The 19,800-nt window shown below is 39.1% G+C and overlaps 1 protein-coding gene across 3 annotated transcripts in view; it reads left to right on the top strand.

The window, feature by feature from the left end:
• The window catches only part of TUBGCP5 (tubulin gamma complex associated protein 5), a 113,290-nt gene that overhangs the window by 78,114 nt on the left and 15,376 nt on the right, over positions 1-19,800 (top strand). For all 3 annotated transcript variants that reach the window (XM_044232479.1, XM_044232478.1, XM_044232481.1), the window contains exons 11-16: positions 495-697; positions 2,388-2,503; positions 4,262-4,530; positions 4,879-5,077; positions 5,719-5,907; positions 6,874-7,056. In XM_044232479.1, the coding sequence (XP_044088414.1) occupies positions 495-697; positions 2,388-2,503; positions 4,262-4,530; positions 4,879-5,077; positions 5,719-5,907; positions 6,874-7,056 (1,159 nt within the window). The remainder of the gene's footprint in view (positions 1-494; positions 698-2,387; positions 2,504-4,261; positions 4,531-4,878; positions 5,078-5,718; positions 5,908-6,873; positions 7,057-19,800) is intronic.

The raw sequence follows: 19,800 nt of genomic DNA, 5'->3' as shown, positions 1-19,800 counted from the left end.
TTTATAGGTATTTGCTGTTTTGTGGGGATGGGAGTAATATCTTCACGTATAGTTCTGTAACACTTTATCACATGTATATATTTGTATATCCTCTTCCATCTTCAGGATACAGAGTTCTGCCATCCCCATGAAAAAACTTATTCTTATTCCCCTGTGTAGTAACCACCCCCTCACTAATAAAGTAGCCCACTGAAGTCCATTTTTTATTTGCCCAGTATAGTTTTATTTTCTTTTCTTTTTTTATAATTGAGATTGAATATCTCTGTATGTTTAAGAATCACTTTTATTTCCTCTCCCCTTAACTGTCAGTTCCTTTACACATTATTTTTCTTCTGAGCTGTTTTTTCTTTCTTTAGGGAAATTAGCTCCTTATGATATGAGATTAAAACCCACCAGTTTGCCATGTCTTTCCATAAGTGACTTAGCATTTATATCACATTCTCAATACAGATATTCTTCCTTGCTAATGAGTTTGATTTCTTAATATTTTGCAGACACTACAATAACTCTTGCAATAGTGGTGGACAAGTTGGCACCTCGACTGGCTCAGCTCAAGGTTCTGCATAAAGTATTTAGTACTGGAGTAGCAGAAGTTCCACCTGACACTCGAAATGTTGTTCGGGCATCTCACCTACTCAACACACTGTACAAGGCCATTCTTGAATATGACAATGTTGGAGAAGCCTCTGAGCAAACAGTACGTAAAACCTTCATCCTAAGTTGTATGCTCCATTCTGTTCAGCCGAAGGAGTGGTGGATAGCCTATTATAGCTCTTTGTAAAAATTGGGCTTAAATCACGCTGTGTCAGACAGCTGTTCAGAGTTTTTAAACACTGAAAAAAGAAAAAGTTAGTTTAAAAATTAGCTTCTAAATTCAAGGCTACAAGAAACCAGCTTCTTGGCATTAATCACAGAGGTCATGGGGAGGGTGCAACAAGGACGAAGGAAAACATAAAAGCTAGATTTGAAAAATAGCTAGCTGACTTACATAGATATTTGCAACAGCTCTTTTTTCAATAAAAATACAAATCTATTATATAAGGTATCTAGAGTAGTCAAATTTCATAGAAATAGAAAGAATGGTTCTGCCACAGACTGGGGAGAGGAGAAAAGGGAAGATGTTTAATAGGTACAGAGTTTGGGTTTCTCAGCAGATCGCCAGAGATCTGTTTTCACAACAATATAAATATACTTAACACTACTGAATTGCACACTTAAAAATGCTTAAGATAGTGTATTTTTGTGTTACTTTTTTTGGTCACAATTTTTAAAAAATTCAAGAGAATATAATCTAGAAAGCTGCATGTTTGTTTGGATACACATTTTAGGTCTTTCCTAATTTATTGATATAACTTTTCTCACCATTTTGGTACTGCACTTCAGTGTAAAACAGGTTGATTTCTTTCAGCTATGCAGTTTTTTTCCTACTGGGAACTATATAAAATGAAATCATTTCCTTATTCTCTTTAAGATTTTATTTATTTGTCAGAGAGAGAGCAGAAGCAGAGGGAGAAGGCACCAGAGGGAGACGCAGACTCCCTAGCTGAGCAAGGAGCCTAATATGGGACTCGATCCCAGGACCCTGGGATCCCGACCTGAGCTAAAGGCAGCCGCTTAAGTGACTGAGCCACCCAGGCATCTCTCATTTCCTCATTCTTAATGGACATTTTGGTAATAGCGTACATTAGGTAGGGTAGCTGTATCTGATTTTGGATTATCCAGCTTAGAGCTGTTGTCCCTCTTTAACTTTCACTCTCAAGAGAATCCTGGTACGGACTACGGACAGTGTGGTCATCTCATATTAGTTGAGTTTTCATAAGGATTTTATAGGATATGTTTTGGATTTTTACTTTCTTTGTGTCAAAAAACAGAAATCCGGGGGCGCCTGGGTGGCTCAGTGGGTTAAAGCCTCTGCCCTCGGTTTGGGTCATGATCCCAGGGTCCTGGGATCAAGCCCTGCATCGGACTCTCTGCTCAGCGGGGAGCCTGCTTCCTCCTCCCTCTCTCCACCTGCCTCTGCCTACTTGTGATCTCTGTCAAATAAAAAAAAATAAAAAAAATAAACCAGAAATCCAATCACTTTTTAAAAGGTGTTTCAGAGTAGTGCCTGGATGGCTCATTTGGTTAAGCATCTGACTTGATTTTGGCTCAGGTCATAATCTCAGATTTGTTAAGATCAATCCCCCTCCCACTCCCATCAAGCCTCATGCTCTGCATGGAGCCTGCTCAGGATTCTCTCTCCCTCTCGGTATCTGCCCCCTCATGCACATGCTCTCTCTCTTTCTCTCCCTCTCTTTAAAAGAAAAAAAAAAAAAAGTGTATCAGAAATGTTTAAACTTCATTTTATCCAGAGACAAGGGAGTTCTAAGAATTGACTTTGTCCTCAGGTTTCACTGCTATTCTCTCTCTGGGTGGAAACAGTGCGGCCCTACCTGCAGATTGTGGATGAGTGGATCGTGCATGGGCACCTATGTGACTGCGCAAGGGAGTTCATCATCCAGAGGTCAGGTCCCATGCACAGCTTGGGAAGTGTGGGGTGCTGCTTGTACCTCTTTTCTCTCACAGGAAAATCATGCAATTTTGTTAGTTCAGGTAATACTGGGGGAATCCAGTGTGAGTGACAGAGCTGTGTTTTTCGTATAAACAAGTTCTTTTGCATTTTTATAGGAGATGTCAGGTACCAAAAAAAGTTTCCAAATTTTAATGTCCGTTTACAGCTTTTCTTAGCAAATTCTTTTTTTTTTAAGTGGTAATGTGTTTATGGTTCGCTGGTACTATAAAAGGCACATTGCTTTCCATAGAGTGAATTTAGGTGATATCAAATGGCTTCAACTAATTCCCATTATAAATTATCGATAGGATAAAAGATATGAAAATATTACAAAAAAAATTATTTCTCCAAATTGGCTATGTTTTTTTGTTAATCTTCTTAATATAATATTAAATAAAACAATTATGGAAAATCATAATTTATTTAATATGATTTCCCCTTCAGTTCATTGATTTTTCTGAACAGAATCATACAAACTACAATGTGTAGAACTCTCTTAACTCAGTTTTAAATTATGCAGTCTGTTTAGATATATGGTTTTTATGGATAGCTGTCCATTTAATTTATCAGGAAGGAGAACATTAAGTCCTTACAGCTCTGAAAAGGTAACCTTGTTTATGCACTGCTCATATAAATTAGCAGACCTTCTCTGAGTCATGTCTGTCATTATATTGTTTTTCATTGATTTTACATGATAATTTTTGTGAAAATGGGATTCTGGTTGTTCTTAAAGGGTGATGAGTGAGCACTGTTTCATTGTTAAAAGCAGTTCAGTTAAGAATCTATGTGGAGGGATGGCTGGGTGGTTCAGTTGGTTAAGCATCTGCCTTTGGCTGAGGTCATGATCCCAGGGTCCTGGGATGGAGTCCTACATCATGCTTCCTGCACAACTGGGAGTCTGCTTCTCTCTCTGACTTCTGCTCCCCTGCTTGTCCCCTCGCTGTCTCTCTGACAAATAAATAAAATCATTTTCTTAAAAAGAAATCTATGTTGAGGGCCACCTAGGTGGTTCAGTCAGTCAAATGTCCAACTCTTGATTTCAGCTCAGGTCTTTTTTTTTTTTTTTTTTTTTTTAAAGATTTTATTTTTTATTTATTTGAGAGAGAGAGACAGTGAGAGAGAGAATGAGCGAGGAGAAGGTCAGAGAGCGAAGCAGACTCCCCATGGAGCTGGGAGCCTGATGTGGGACTCGATCCCGGGACTCCAGGATCACGCCCTGAGCCGGAGGCAGTCGTCCAACCAACTGCGCCACCCAGGCGTCCCTCAGCTCAGGTCTTAATCTCAGGATCTTGAGATCAAGCCCCATGTTGGACTCCATGCTGGGTGTGGAGCCTACATTAAAAAAAAAAAAAAAATCTATGTAGAAAAAAAGAGCAGTGTAGAGATTATTTTTGTAAGAAATGACAAAATAGATAAATTTTTATTCCACCTGTGAAGAGAATCAAAGTAATCATATTTTGTTTAATTTCAATTCAGGAAACTTTCTACTTAGTTAAATTTTACCTGTGCCATTCAGAGTATTTATCCACTTCTCTGTATTGAACTGAAGTCAAATAAAACCTTTGCACCATTTGCCTGAAGATTGCTTCATTTTACTAATAATAGATATTACTGTGTTTTGGAAAGTCTGGGCAATGTTCTCAGCTAGAACAGACATGTTGTTTTTATGGCAGAAAAGTTGAATTTTATAATTCTTTTGAATCTCTATAGAAACAAAAATGTTCCAGTAAATCACAGAGACTTTTGGTATGCAACTTATACACTATACAGCGTATCAGAAAAGACAGAAAATGAAGAAAAAATGAGTGATAATGCTAGTGCAAGTTCTGGCAGTGACCAGGGGCCCTCCAGCAGGCAGCATACCATGGTGTCCTTCCTCAAACCTGTCCTTAAGCAGATAATTATGGCTGGCAAGTCAATGCAGCTGCTGAAGAACCTGCAGTGTGTGGAGAGCACCACATCCCAGGACACAGCCAGAGGTAGCAGTATCCTTCTTCCTATATCCCTCAGCATTCAGGCATCTGTTCTCTCTTTACTCTTGTCATCCTGAGATAGATAGTAATTATTTTGTAGTTTGAAAATTATCAAAGCCTTTTATTTTTGTGGAAATTGTGCCCTTGATCAAATTAGTGCTCCTGATTAAAAAGATTGTCCTCACTGGAAACTTCTAGCACTGTGTTTCAGAGGCAGTGATAATAAGTTCCACATACCAAATACCAAATTATACCAAAAATACTATATTAAGATAAAACTACTTAATATTTCTTAACATTACTTACTATTATATACCAGAACACAGTTCACTGTACATATTTTTTTATGTTCAGATGCAGAAAGAAAAAGCTTATATACCCTGTTTCTGGAATCTGTACAGTCACGTCTTCGACATGGAGAAGATTCTACTGCACAGGTCCTCAGTGAGCAGCAGGCAACCAAAGAGAACCTAATTAAGATGCAGTCCATTGCTGAAAGACATCTTGAACTGGATGATGTTCACGATCCACTCCTGGCAATTAACTTTGCAAGGTGATGCATACCTGCAAGATTTTGGATGATTGAAATAGAAATCTGTGCAGTTACTATTTAGTAACCATTTATTTCTGCCGGGTAGGGCTTTTCAACTAAAAATAAAAATCTTTGTAGCTTATCCTTTCTAATGAATGGAATGCAAGAAGACTTTGCATTCAATTTGGTCTCCTTGTTTGTTAAAGTCCACAGACTTTCATGTGCCCTATATCTGTTGGGAGTTGCCGTTGCTCAAACAGAATATATTTCTGAAAGTCTGGGTCGTGTGCAGGCATCAGATAAACACATACACACACACACACACACACACACACAGCCTGCTTAAAATGCATCTTGTCCCTTAGCTGCTTTTAGGTGTATAGCCTAGTGAAGTAAATCATTTATACCCACACAGCACCCTATTATCTAATGGCCATTTCACTGCCTGAGGCCAGAAGCTAAAAAAGACCTACCCAGTACTTGACCCTTAAGGCAGAAGTGGCTGAAAAACTTTCATTGAAGGATATTTTGGGGGGAAAAGCTTCTTTCTGTAATAGTTGGTACTTTTAACACTAAATATAAAATTGGGACTCTGAAGTTTTGATTAAGGGAATTCTGTTGACAGCAGCTCATAAAAAGAGTCTCACATTTTTTTCCTAAAGGTTGTATTTGGAACAGAGTGACTTTCATGAGAAGTTTGCTGGTGGAGATATATGTGTGGATAGATCATCAGAATCTGTGACGTGCCAGACTTTTGAGTTAACACTGAGATCTTGCCTCTATCCTCATATTGATAAGCAATACCTAGAGTGCTGTGGAAACCTCATGCGAACTCTAAAAAAAGATTACAGGTATAAGGGAGTAGTTTAAACTAGATAGCTTATTGTACTTTAAGAACAGTTGAAATTATTTTAAAACCTGTATTTCAAGTTAATCATTAATTTTAATTGAGTAGGAAATGGGTATTTAGTAAATGGTTTTCTTTTGAGAGAATCAACTAATCGTCAGTGTTTCACACCATTATATTGCAAAATTTAATCCTTTGTATCTGAGACTCTGTCCTGAAAGTAATGCAGAAAAAGCTTGTTGCACAAAAATACCCATCAGAAAGTTTGCTGTGAGAGGGAAGAACATGAAATTACTTAGTAATGGATGACTAGTTCTTTAAATAAAAGTATATCTATGTCATGTATGAACTTTATAAAGTTCATGTTATAAATTATGTTTATCCGGAGTTTTAAATAATGTAAAATGTTCTTAAAGCTTAAAAAGAAGAATATATAATATGGTGGGAACTATTTTTTTAATGCATAGAAAAAAAGACTGGAAAGAAATACCCCAATTTTAACAATAGAAATTCACTATGAATAGCAGGCTTTGGACTAACTTTAGTTTGTTTTACTTTTTTGACATTTCCTATCCTTCTACAATGTTATAGAAAAGTAATTTATTTCTTTCTCACTATTAAAGGCAGCCATATACTGTTTTTGTTATTTTATAACTTTAAAAGTTGTAATGTTTCTACTAAATGTTTTTACTAAAACATTTAATGTTTTAATATTAAATGTTTTACTAAAACAGTTACTGTTTTAGTAAACTAAAACAGTTTAATACTAAAACAGTTAATGTTTTTACTAAATGTAGAATGTAAACATATTTCAAAACTAGTTTACAAAAACAGTTTACAAAAACTGGTACTTGTCCAGAGTTCTGTCTCATGAGTATAAGATCTTTATGTCGTTTATTTTCTGGTACTTGTCCAGAGTTCTGTCTCATGAGTATAAGATCTTTCTGTCGCTTATTTTCTCTCCATTTAGGTTGGTTGAGTACTTGCAGGCCATGAGGAATTTTTTCTTAATGGAAGGTGGAGATACCATGTATGACTTCTATACATCAATTTTTGATAAAATAAGAGAAAAGGAAACCTGGCAGAATGTGTCTTTTCTTAATGTCCAGCTTCAAGAAGCAGTAGGACAACGGTATCCTGAAGATAGTTCACGGTAAAATATAGGAGGCACCTTTTTATTTTAAATAATATAAAAATATCCATGTACAACAGATTCTGGGTTTTTTTACATATGAATTTTTACATGTATGTATTTTCTTCTATGAATTTTTGTTCTATGAATTTTTACATATATTATTTAATCCTCACACTAACCCTATGAATTTTGCAGTATTATTTTTCATAAAACCGAAGCAGAAGATAGCTAAATGATTTACCCACTAAATAAAAGATGATAAGATGAGACCATGTAGGCTGTTAGGGTTTCATGGCCTCTCTCACAAGACTGGAGTCAGTGCTAGCCACTGGGTGTGGCACCTCTCTGTTCCACTGGCCTTGCCCTCCAGCCAGCTGTGCTGGCCTCCTTACATAGGAGTCTTAAGCAATGTTCTGAGACAATGAGAACAAAACCCTAAGGGCTTGCTGAGGCCTGAGCTCCAGGCTTTATAGACCTTCACTTCCACCACATGCTGTTGGTCAAACCGAGTCACAGGTCAGGCCAGGTTTAGGAGTGGAAATTAAATTCCACCACTTACTGGACAGAGTTGCATGTTTTCAGACTCTTAAGTCATCCTTAGTGGTCTAGTGGCTCTCTCTCAAGCTGTTATGTCAGCTTATGCCCAGCTGTGGAGCTTATCAGCCCTGTCTCCCTATCAGTCTGCCTGCTGAACATTCAATCACCCAGGTCTATGGGCTGGTACCACCAGATCTTTGTGAAGCAGACTCATCTTCTACACTGCCTGGCAATCCTTTTTCCTTATCCATGTCCCTGCTCAGCTCTCTTACCTGGCTTCCTTTCTCGGCTCCCTCACTGGTCCTTCAAAATAGTAGTCATAATAATTAACGTGACATGACGTTCTTTTCCTCACAGACATGCCAGGTTACCAAGCTACTACTTAGTGGATTTATTCCTTATTTATTATCTTTAATTCATGCGTAAAAGCAGAATTTTTATCAGTTATGTGGTTAGTAAAAGCAAACTAACAGCTGAAGGAATTGGTGCCCAGCAACCCCCTAGGAAAAATTGTTTTTCACTATCAGCTGAAACTCACGGATTTGTTATGTATAATGCCACTGTCTATTATAGTTTGGGGGGGGGGTTTGCTGCTCAGACTCGCATTTTTAGCCAGAGGGAACCCCTTCATATGACCCTAATAATTCCAGTCCTTACTTTCAGGACTAGACAGATGTACAGGCTTGTCCTGTGCACCTTCTGCCTTAGGCCTGTACACCTCTCCCAGGAGCACTGGGCCCATCTATTTGGTGGCTTACAAAGCCCTTTATCGGGTGCCAGAGTATTCATCAGTATTGGATTGTCAGTACTACTAGGTTTTCTCGGTGGAGAGTGAAGTGAAATGTGTAGGAAAAGTAAATTAATCATAATTTCATATTGATATTTCTAGTTTATATTAAAGATTAGTTTTCACTTCTTTGTATTTCTTTTTTTTTTTTTTTTTTAGATTTTATTTATTTATTTGACAGAGAGAGAGATTACAAGTAGGCAGAGAGACAGGCAGAGAGAGGAAGGGAAGCAGGCTTCCCGCTGAGCAGAGAGCCCGATGCGGGGCTCCATCCCAGGACCCTGAGATCATGACCTGAGCTGAAGGCAGAGGCTTAACCCACTGAGCCGCCCAGGTGCCCCTCTTTGTATTTCTTTTCTTGAGTGCTTATTAACACACTGACATAACTAATGGTTTTTTAAATTCTATAATATGTAATAGTTCCAAAATAACCATAATAGCAACAAGCCCACTGAGAGTTTAAATTATTGTTTGTGATTGTTTTCTCTTCCTATACTGTCAGATCATCAGAATATTCTATTTCAAGGTCACTTGGAATAATTCTCCATGTGATTATGCCACCAATTTAACATAGGGTCAAGTTCATTTGTTTTAGTTTATTTTCTACTTTTAGGAACTGCTTTGTTTTGTTTTATTTCTTGATTCAATTTTGTTTCTTAATTATGTAAGCAGCTGTGTATTTCCCAAGTTAAAATCATTGGTACAGTGGTACTTCTAGGAAGATCTGTCTTCTGTTTTTGTTTCTGCCCTTTTCCTCCCTTTCCTTTAGGCAACTGTTGCATGTAATACAAAAGGTAACATGCACTGCCCACTCTGGCATCTTTATTTTTCTTATGTTACTAATGTATCTCACACCCACTCCATTTATAAGCTAGAGAGCTTGTCCTTACTCCTTTACAGCTGACTGGCATTCCACTGTATTCTTTCAGTCAGTTGTTCTTTTGGTGGGCATTTGGGTTTCTGTTTTTCTGCTGTGCATACCTGCAATGACTGAGTAGTCTTGTACATCTCACTTCATATTTTTGCCAGTGTAACTTTGGAATATATTCCTAGAATGGGATTGCTGGGTAAAAGGGTAAGTGTGTATATAATTCTGCTAGCTATTCCCAAATTTCTCTTCATATGGACTGTCTTATTTCTGATTCCCACCAACAATGTGTAGAGTGGCTTTCTCCACAGCCTCACCAACAGAATAGGTTGTCAGACTTTTGGAATTTTACCAGTCTGATGAGAAACGGTATCTCAGTATAGTTTTCATTTTAATTGTTCTAATAAGAGTGAGCTTTATCATCTTTCCATTTATGTTTATTTTTGAATTTTTTAATGTAAACTATCCATATCTTTTGCCACCATTTCTGTTAGTATCAGGTTACTGGTCTCTTATTCTCTCCATTTTTAGAAGCTGTTTATATTATATATGTTTTCCCAGTTAGACATTTGTCCTTCCATTCTGCTTAAGGTATAATAATTTGTTGTTGTTTTGTGATACAGATTTTTTTGTTTTTGTTTTGTGAAACAGATACAGATTTTTGTGATACAGATTTTGTGATACAGATCACAGATTTGTGATACAGATAACTTGCCAGTCTTTTCTCTTACTACTTTTAGGGTTTGAGTTAAGAAAGTTTTATCTGCGGTACCTGGTGGCTCAGTTGGTTAGGCAGCATGACCTGCCTTCAGCTCAGGTCATGATCCTGGAGGTCCAGGATCGAGTCCCACATCAGGTTCCCTGCTCAGCGGGGAGTCTGCTTCTCCCTCTCACCTCTCCCGTCTCATGGTCTCTCTCTCATTCTCTCTCTCTCTCTCTCTCTCTCTCTCTCAAATAAATAAATAAAATCTTTTAAAAAAAAGTTTTCCTTTTCCCCAGGTTACAAAGAAATTCACCCATCTTTTCTTCTAATACTTGAATAGATTGTTTTTAACCCATTTGATATTGATCCATTTGGAATTTATCCAGCTAAAAACATGAGAAATAGATCTAGTTTTATCTTTTTCTAAATGACTGATTAGTTCCCATCACTTATTTCTTTTCTTTTCCCATCACTTATTTCTTTAAAAAAAACGATCCATCTTTCCTTCATTTATTTGACATGCCCCTTTATCATAAAATTTTCATATGTACTTGAATATCTTTCTAGATTTTCCATTCTATTTCCCTGTTTTATTTATTGATGTGCTGATAACATCCTGTTTTAATAATAGAGCTTTCTTGGCTATTCTTGTTTATTTTTCCAAATGTACTTTATTTTCAACTTGTCTGGCTCCACCAAAACAAAAACTCTGATGGTATTTTTATTGAGATTGCATTCTATTCCTAGATTAATTCAGGAGAAGTGAGCCACCCCTTCCGCTGTGGCTTGCGTATGTTGTAAGCAGCAGTCTGCATCCTCAGGCTTGCTGTCTGGCCCTCCAGTCTCCCTCTCAATTCCAGCATCAGTGCCATTGCTGCTCCTCTGCCCTGCCTAGAATCCCTGCCTTACAACCCTTCTACATCCCTCTTGCTCTTTCTGTAATCTCTCTCTGGGCCTTGTGCTTCCCACCTGGGCACAGCCTCAGTACTCCTGCCTGGGACTTCCAGTCCCTGTTAATGGCTTTAGTGACCCCTTACGCACCATTAGTACCTTTAGCCCAGGTGCCAGCACAGGCAGCAGCTTGTGGCTACACTCAGATGTCATGTTTCCAAAACTGAGCTCATCACTGTCAAGCAATATTGTTCATCCCAATACCCAAAAGCAGTGTGGCTCACCCTAGATTCCTTCCTCTGTCTTAGCTCCCACACCTCCCTGGTTGTTCAGTTCTGCCTCCTAGGTAACATTTCCCCTTACTGCTCAGTGCTCACTCAAGAGCTCCTCCCTGACATCTTCTGTCTCTGTGTCTCAGCTTCACTCCCTTCCATTTGACCCAGACAGGGCCACCAGAGTGACTACAGTGTTACAGCAAGTCATTCCACCAGCTGTATTCAGGCTCATTGGCTCCTTGTAACAGATGGGCTGAGCTGCTTCTCATGAGAGGGCAAGTTTTACTATCTGGTTCATTTCCCAGCCTCAATTCTAGTATGTGTACACATACAGACACATCATTCTCCTACCAAACTTTTCATTTCAGGAATTTGGAATATTTCTGGTTTGCTGAAGAGATTTACTTTCCCTGCTTCATAGCTTCCTCCAGTTTTATGCTCTTCTATTTGCATGGCCTGGCAACGGTCTGTTCTCCTACAAAGTCCTGTTTGGCCTGCATTGGTGCAGCACTGTGTGTCTGCTCTGGGATTTTTCTCTAGGGATTGACTTTCTTTCACCTGTTTGGCATGATGACTGACAAATAAGGTATTCTATAAGTGCCTACTAAGTATGCAGTGGAGGCACATAATAACAAGCTAAAAAAAATACCAGCTAGTGCCTGTGACATGGAATGAACTGACTAATTTATAAGTAACACGCTGTGCTTTCCATCTCTGGTTGTAAGGCTGTCTCCCCACCTCTGTGTTACACTTAAAACTTCCATAGTCCACATCCTGGTTTCATCACGTGTTATTGTGGGAAAGTTACATCATTTCCCAGTCCACTTACAGGACTACTGTGAGAATTAAATGAGTAAGGGCAGTTAAGTGCCCATGTGGCACCTGGTGCAAAGATGTTTCCATGCACATTTGTTGCTTCTTTCTTTTGAGAGTCACATTCAAACCAGTTTTAGTAAAGAGTAGGTAAAGCAGTGTGTATAATACACCTTTGCTTTAGGCCCCACTGCTGTCGACGGACTTGAACAACTGTCCAAGGCAACGAGAGCAGTCTCCCTCTACAGCCCTGTTGCCTGAATTTTATCTGAATTAAGCACCCAGCCTGTTACCATTATATATTTTTCCCTGAGGGCATCTTTTTTCCTAACTTACTACATATAAGTATCTCTTCTATTTCACAGCTAAACCCATTATTTAAAAACTTTGCTCCACTTTTTTTTATACTAACATAAATAGTACATTTTATTTTTTTTAAGTCACAGATTTTTTTTCCATTTTTTTAAATTTATTTTCAGCATAACAGTATTCATTATTTTTTCACTACACCCAGTGCTCCATGCAATCCATGCCCTCTATAATACGCACTACCTGGTACCCCAACCTCCCACCCACCCCCCCGCCACTTCAACCCCTCAGATTGTTTTTCAGAATCCATAGCATCTCATGGTTCACCTCCCCTTCCAATTTCCCCCAGCTCCCTTCTCCTCCCTAACTCCCTATGTTCTCCATGTTATTTGTTATGCTCCACAAATAAGTAAAACCATATGATAATTGACACTCTCTGCTTGACTTATTTTACTCAGCATAATCTCTTCCAGTCCCGTCCATGTTGCTACAAAAGTTGTGTATTCATCCTTTCTGATGGAGGCATAATACTCCATAGTGTATATGGACCACATCTTCCTTATCCATTCGTCCGTTGAAGGGCATCTTGGTTCTTTCCACAGTTTGGTGACCATTGCCTTTGCTGCTATAAACATTGGAGTACAGATGGCCCTTCTTTTCACGACATCTGTATCTTTGGGGTAAATACCCAGTAGTGCAATTGCAGGGTCATAGGGAAGTTCTCTTTTTAATTTCATGAGGAATCTCCACACTGTTCTCCAAAGAGGCTGCACCAACTTGCATTCCCACCAACAGTGGAAGAAGGTTCCCCTTTCTCCACATCCCCCCCAACATATGTTGTTTTCTGTCTTGCTAATTTTGGCCATTCTAACTGGTGTAAGGTGATATCTCAATGTGGTTTTAATTTGAATCTCCCTGAGGGCTAGTGATGATGAACATTTTTTCAAGTGTCTGATAGCCATTTGTATGTCTTCATTGGAGAAGTGTCTATTCATATCTTCTGCCCATTTTTTGATATGATTGTCTGTTTTGTGTGTGTTGAGTTTGAGGAGTTCATTATAGATCCTGGATATCAACCTTTTGTCTGTACTTGTCGCTCTCGACCCGCAAGAACGACACGTAGCCTGGTCTCTTGTTAATGTTGCTTTTTTTTTAATTCTCATACCACACTTGCTTAAATGCAGTAGGGCACCCTATCAGAAGACAGATATTCTCAAGACATCCAATCACAGACCTGCTGCTAGGCTTCCCCTAGTTAGTCTATCCAGGGTCTGTTTTTCCTCCCCCACATGGGCTGCCGCTGATATTGACTTGTTTACGTGGAGGTCTGTTTTGGCACCTGGCCAGGCACCATCTTGCAATGGTGGGAACTTCCTTGGCCACAGGCGGTCCCCAACATGTACTGTCATCTGCAAATATCTTCTCCCATTCCGTGGGTTGCCTCTTTTTTTCCTTGAAGTTTCCTTCGCTGTGCAGAAGCTTTTGATTTTGATGAAGTCCCAAAAGTTTATTTTCGCTTTTGTTTCCTTTGCCTTTGGAGACATATCTTGAAAGAAATTGCTGTGGCTCATATAAAAGAGATTACTGCCTATGTTCTCTAGGATTCTGATGGATTTCTGTCTCACATTGAGGTCCTTTATCCATTTTGAGTTTATCATTGTATACGGTGTAAGAGAATGGTCGAGTTTCATTCTTCTACATATAGCTGTCCAGTTTTCCCAGCACCATTTATTGAAGAGACTGTCTTTTTTCCACTGTATATTTTTTCCTGTTTTGTCGAAGATTAATTGACCATAGAGTTGAGGGTCCATATCTGGGCTCTCTGCTCTGTTGCACTGGTCTATGTGTCTGTTTTTATGCCAGTACCATGCTGTCTTGGTGATCACAGCTTTGTAGTAAAGCTTGAAATCAGGTAAGGTGATGCCCCCAGTTTTATTTTTGTTTTTCAACATTTCCTTAGTGATTCGGGGTCTCTTCTGATTCCATACAAATTTCAGGATTATTTGCTCCAGCTCTTTGAAGAATACTGGTGGAATTTTGATTGGAATGGCATTAAAAGTATAGATTGCTCTAGGCAGTATAGACATCTTAACAATGTTTATTCTTCCGATCCAATAGCATGGAATGGTCTTCTATCTTTCTGTGTCATCTTCAATTTCTTTCATGAGTGTTCTGTAGTTCCTCGAGTACAGTTCCTTTACCTCTTTGGTTAGGTTTATTCCCAGGTATCTTACAGTTCTTGGTGCTATAGTAAATGGAATCGATTCTCTAATTTCTCTTTCTATATTTTCATTGTTAGTGTATAAGAAAGCCACTGATTTCTGTACATTGACTTTGTATCCTGCCACGTTGCTGAATTGCTGTATGAGTTCTAGTAGTTTGGGGGTGGAGTCTTTTGGGTTTTCCATATAAAGAATCATGTCATCAGCGAAGAGAGTGAGTTTGACTTCTTCATTGCCAATTTGGATACCTTTTATTTCTCTTTGTTTTCTGATTACTGTTGCGAGGACTTCTAATACTATGTTGAACAAGAATGGTGAAAGTGGGCATCCTTGTCTTGTTCCAGACCTCAATGGGAAGGCTGCAAGCTTTTTCCCATTGAGAATGATATTTGCTGTGGGTCTTTCGTCGATAGATTTGATGAAGTTCAGGAATGTCCTCTCTATCCCTGTACTTTGAAGGGTTTTAACCAAGAACGGATGCTGGATTTTGTCAAATGCTTTTTCTGCATCAATTGGGAAGACCATGTGGTTCTTCTCTCTTCTCATATTAATCACATTGATTGATTTGCGAATGTTGAACCATCCTTGTAGCCCAGGGATGAATCCCACCTGGTCATGGTGGATAATCTTTTTTTTTGTTTGTTTCTTTTTTCCCAATTTATTTATTTTCAGAAAAACAGTATTCATTATTTTTTCACACACCCAGTGCTCCATGCAAGCCGTGCCCTCTATAATACCCACCACCTGGTACCCCAACCTCCAACCCCCCCGCCACTTCAAACCCCTCAGACTGTTTTTCAGAGTCCATAGTCTCTCATGGTTCGCCTCCCCTTCCAATTTACCCAAATTCCCTACTACTCTCTAACGCCCCTTGTCCTCCATGCCATTGGTTATGCTCCACAAATGAGTGAAACCATATGATAATTGACTCTCTCTGCTTGACTGATTTCACTCAGCATAATCTCCTCCAGTCCCGTCCATGTTGCTACAAAAGTTGGATATTTGTCCTTTCTGATGGAGGTATAATACTCCATAGTGTATATGGACCACATCTTCCTTATCCATTCATCCGTTGAAGGGCATCTTGGTTCTTTCCATAGTTTGGCGACTGTGGACATTGCTGCTATAAACATTGGGGTACAGATGGCCCTTCTTTTCACGACATCTGTATCTTTGGGGTAAATACCCAGGAGTGCAATTGCAGGGTCGTAGGGAAGCTCTATTTTTAATTTCTTGAGGAATCTCCACACTGTTCTCCAAAGAGGCTGCACCAACTTGCATTCCCACCAACAGTGGAAGAGGGTTCCCCTTTCTCCACATCCTCTCCAACACATGTTGTTTCCTGTTTTGTTAATTTTGGCCATTCTAACTGGTGTAAGGTGATATCTCAATGTGGTTTTAATTTGAATCTCCCTGAGGGCTAATGATGATGAGCATTTTTTCATGTGTCTGATAGCCATTTGTATCTCTTGATTGGAGAAGTGTCTGTTCATATCTTCTGCCCATTTTTTGATGTGTTTGTCTGTTTCGTGTGGGTTGAGTTTGAGGAGTTCATTATAGATCCTGGATATCTACCTTTTGTCAGTACTGTCATTTGCAAATATCTTCTCCCATTCCGTGGGTTGCCTCTTTGCAGAAATCAGTGGCTTTCTTATACACTAACAATGAAAATACAGAAAGGGAAATTAGAGAATCGATTCCATTTACTATAGCACCAAGAACCATAAGATACCTGGGAATAAACCTAACTAAAGAGGTAAAGGATCTATACTTGAGGAACTATAGAACACTCATGAAAGAAATTGAAGAAGACACAAAAAGATGGAAGACCATTCCATGCTCTTGGATCGGAAGAATAAACATTGTTAAAATGTCTATACTGCCTAGAGCAATCTATACTTTTAATGCCATTCCGATCAAAATTCCGCTGGCATTCTTCAAAGAGCTGGAGCAAATAATCCTGAAATTTGTATGGAATCAGAAGAGACCCCGAATCGCTAAGGAAATGTTGAAAAACAAAAATAAAGCTGGCGGCATCACCTTACCTGATTTCAAGCTTTATTACAAAGCTGTGATCACCAAGACAGCATGGTACTGGCATAAAAACAGACACATAGACCAGTGCAACAGAGCAGAGAGCCCAGATATGGACCCTCAACTCTATGGTCAATTAATCTTCGACAAAACAGGAAAAAATATACAGTGGAAAAAAGACAGTCTCTTCAATAAATGGTGCTGGGAAAACTGGACAGCTATATGTAGAAGAATGAAACTCGACCATTCTCTTACACCGTACACAAAGATCAACTCAAAATGGATAAAAGACCTCAACGTGAGATAGGAATCTATCAGAATCTTAGAGGAGAACATAGGCAGTAATCTCTTTGATATCAGCCACAGCAACTTCATTCAAGATACGTCTCCAAAGCCAAAGGAAACAAAAGCGAAAATAAACTTTTCGGACTTCATCAAAATCAAAAGCTTCTGCACAGCAAAGGAAACAGTCAGAAAAACAGAGACAACCCACGGAATGGATAATCTTTTTAATGTGCTGTTGGATCCTGTTTGCTAGGATCTTGTTGAGAATCTTAGCATCCATATTCATTAGTGATATTGGTCTGAAATTCTCCTTTTTGGTAGGGTCTTTGCCTGGTTTGGGGATCAGGGTAATGCTGGCTTCATAGAAAGAGTCTGGAAGTTTTCCTTTTGCTTCAATTTTTTGAAACAGCTTCAGGAGAATAGGTGTTATTTCTTCTTGGAAAGTTGGGTAGAATTCCCCAGGGAATCCATCAGGTCCTGGGCTCTTGTTTTTTGGGAGGTTTTTGATCACTGCTTCAATCTCGTTACTAGATATCGGTCTATTCAGGATGTCAGTTTCTTCCTGGTTCAGTTTTGGGAGTTTATAGTTTTCCTGGAATGCATCCATTTCATCTAGGTTGCTAAGCTTATTGGCATATAACTGTTGATAATAACTTCGGGTGATTGTTTTACTTCCTTGGTGTTCGTTGTGATCTCTCCCTTTTCATTCATAATTTTATGAATTTGGGCTTTTTCTCTTTTCTTTTGGATTAGTGTGGACAATGGTTTATCGACCTTATTGATTCTTTCAAAAAACCAGCTTCTATTTCATTGATAGGTTCTACTGTATCTCGTTTCTACCTCATTGATCTCTGCTCTAATCTTGATTATTTCCCTTCTAATGTGTGGAGTTGGTTTTATTTGTTGTTGATTCTCCAGTTCTTTAAGGTGTAGAGACAGCTGCTGTGTTCTGAATTTTTCCATTTTTTTGAGGGAGCCTTGGATGGCTCTGTATTTCCCCCTCAGGACCGCCTTTGCTGTATCCCATAGGTTTTGGACCGAAGTGTCTTTATTCTCATTGGTTTCTATGTATTGTTTCAGTTCTTCTTTGATCAACTGGTTGATCCAAGCATTCTTAAGCAAGGTGGTCTTTAGCTTCCAGGTGTTTGAGTTCCTTCTGAACTTTTCCTTGTGATTGAGCTCCAGTTTCAAAGCATTGTGATCTGAGAATATGCTGGGAATCATCTCAGTCTTTTGGTATCGGCTGAGTCCTGATTTGTGACCCAGTATGTGGTCTATTCTGGAGAAGGTTCCGTGTGCACTTGAGAAGAAGGATTATTCTGTTTTTTGGGGGTGGAGTGTTCTGTATATATCTATGAGGTCCAATGTGTCATTCAATGCTCTTGTTTCTTTATTGATTTTCTGCTTTGATGATCTGTCTATTTCTGAGAGAGGCATGTTAAGATCTCCAACGATTACTGTATTCATATCATTATGACTCTTTATCTTGATTTACAGTTTTCTTATGTAATTGGCTGCTCCCATATTGGGAGCATAGATATTTACAATTGTTAGATCATCTTGGTGGATAGTCCCTTTCAGAATGATATAGTGTCCTTCTGTATCTCTCACTACAGTCTTTAGTTTGAAGTCTAATTTATCTGATATGAGAATCGCTACCCCAGCCTTCTTTTGAGGCCCATTGGCATGAAAGATGCTTCTCCATCCCTTCACTTTCAGTCTGGGTGTATCTTTAGGTTCAAAATGGGTCTCTCGTAGACAACATATGGATGGGTCCTGTCGTTTTATCCAATCTGCAACCCTGTGCCGTTTTATGGGCGCATTTAGGCCATTCACATTGAGAGTGATTATTGATAGATACGTTTTTATTGACATCGAGCTGCCTTTGAAGTCTTTCTTTCCGTAGACTGTCTCTATATTTCTGTTCAATGCTATTCTTGGGATTTTTCCTCTTTTATAGAACCCCCCTTAATATTTCCTGCAGTGTCGGGTTGGTGGTTGCATAGTCTTTTAAGCCTTGCCGGTCTTGGAAAGTCTTTATCTCTCCATCCATTTTGAGTGTCAGTCTTGCTGGATCAAGTATTCTTGGCTGCATGTTCTTCTCATTTAGTGCCCTGAATATATCTTGCCAGCCCTTTCTGGCTTGCCAGGTCTCTGTGGACAGGTCTGACGTTATTCTGATAGGCTTTCCTCTTTAAGTAAGGAGCCTCTTTGTCCTAGTGGCTTTCAAGAGATTATATCTACAATTATGATTCCTTAATTTGACTATCAGGTTTCAGTTCTTCTTTGATCAACTGGTTGATCCAAGCATTCTTTTTGATGGTTTTTTGGGAATCTTTAATCTTGGGTGGAGACTGTTCGGCCTCTAGTACATGAACGCTGGTTCCATTTGCAAGATTGGGAAAATTTTCCTGAAGAACTTGCTCCACTATATCTTCTAGACTTCTTTCTTTCTCCTCCCCTTCAGGGATTCCAATAGTTCTGACGTTGGAACGTGTCATGGCATCATTTATTTCCCTGATTCTGTGTTCGTGGTTTCTAAGCTGTTTGTTCCAGGCTTCCTCCTGATCCTTACTCTCTATCTGTTTGTCCTCCAGATCACTAATTCTATCTTCTGTCTCAGTTACCCTAGCTTTGAGAGAATTTAGATTAGATTGGAACTCATTGAGAGCATTGTGAACCTCCTCCCTGGTAGCTTTAAGCTCTGCCCTAACATTGTCAACATCATCTCTCATCTCTTTCAGCTCAGCCCTAATCAATTCCGTTTGGTCATGCATGGCTTTCTCCAACCAATTATTGCCTGGATAATTGTTAGTCTGAATTCTCTTTCCGACATATTGTCTATATTGATAGCCGTTAGCTGTGTTGCAGAAGGTCCATCCTCTATTTTTCTTCTGTTGGGCCTTCCCCTCCTAGTCATTTTGGTCTGAGATGACTGAACAGATGTATCTGGATGTATTGACCGTGGTCAGTCAAGGTGCACCCTGGAACACTTCTGAGCAATCAAGATTCCCCACCCAAATGAGAGACAAAAGAAA

This window comes from Neovison vison, chromosome 13 (genome assembly GCF_020171115.1).
Source record: "Neovison vison isolate M4711 chromosome 13, ASM_NN_V1, whole genome shotgun sequence".
NCBI lineage: Eukaryota > Metazoa > Chordata > Mammalia > Carnivora > Mustelidae > Neogale > Neogale vison.
This window is presented reverse-complemented; position numbering and strand designations above follow the sequence as displayed.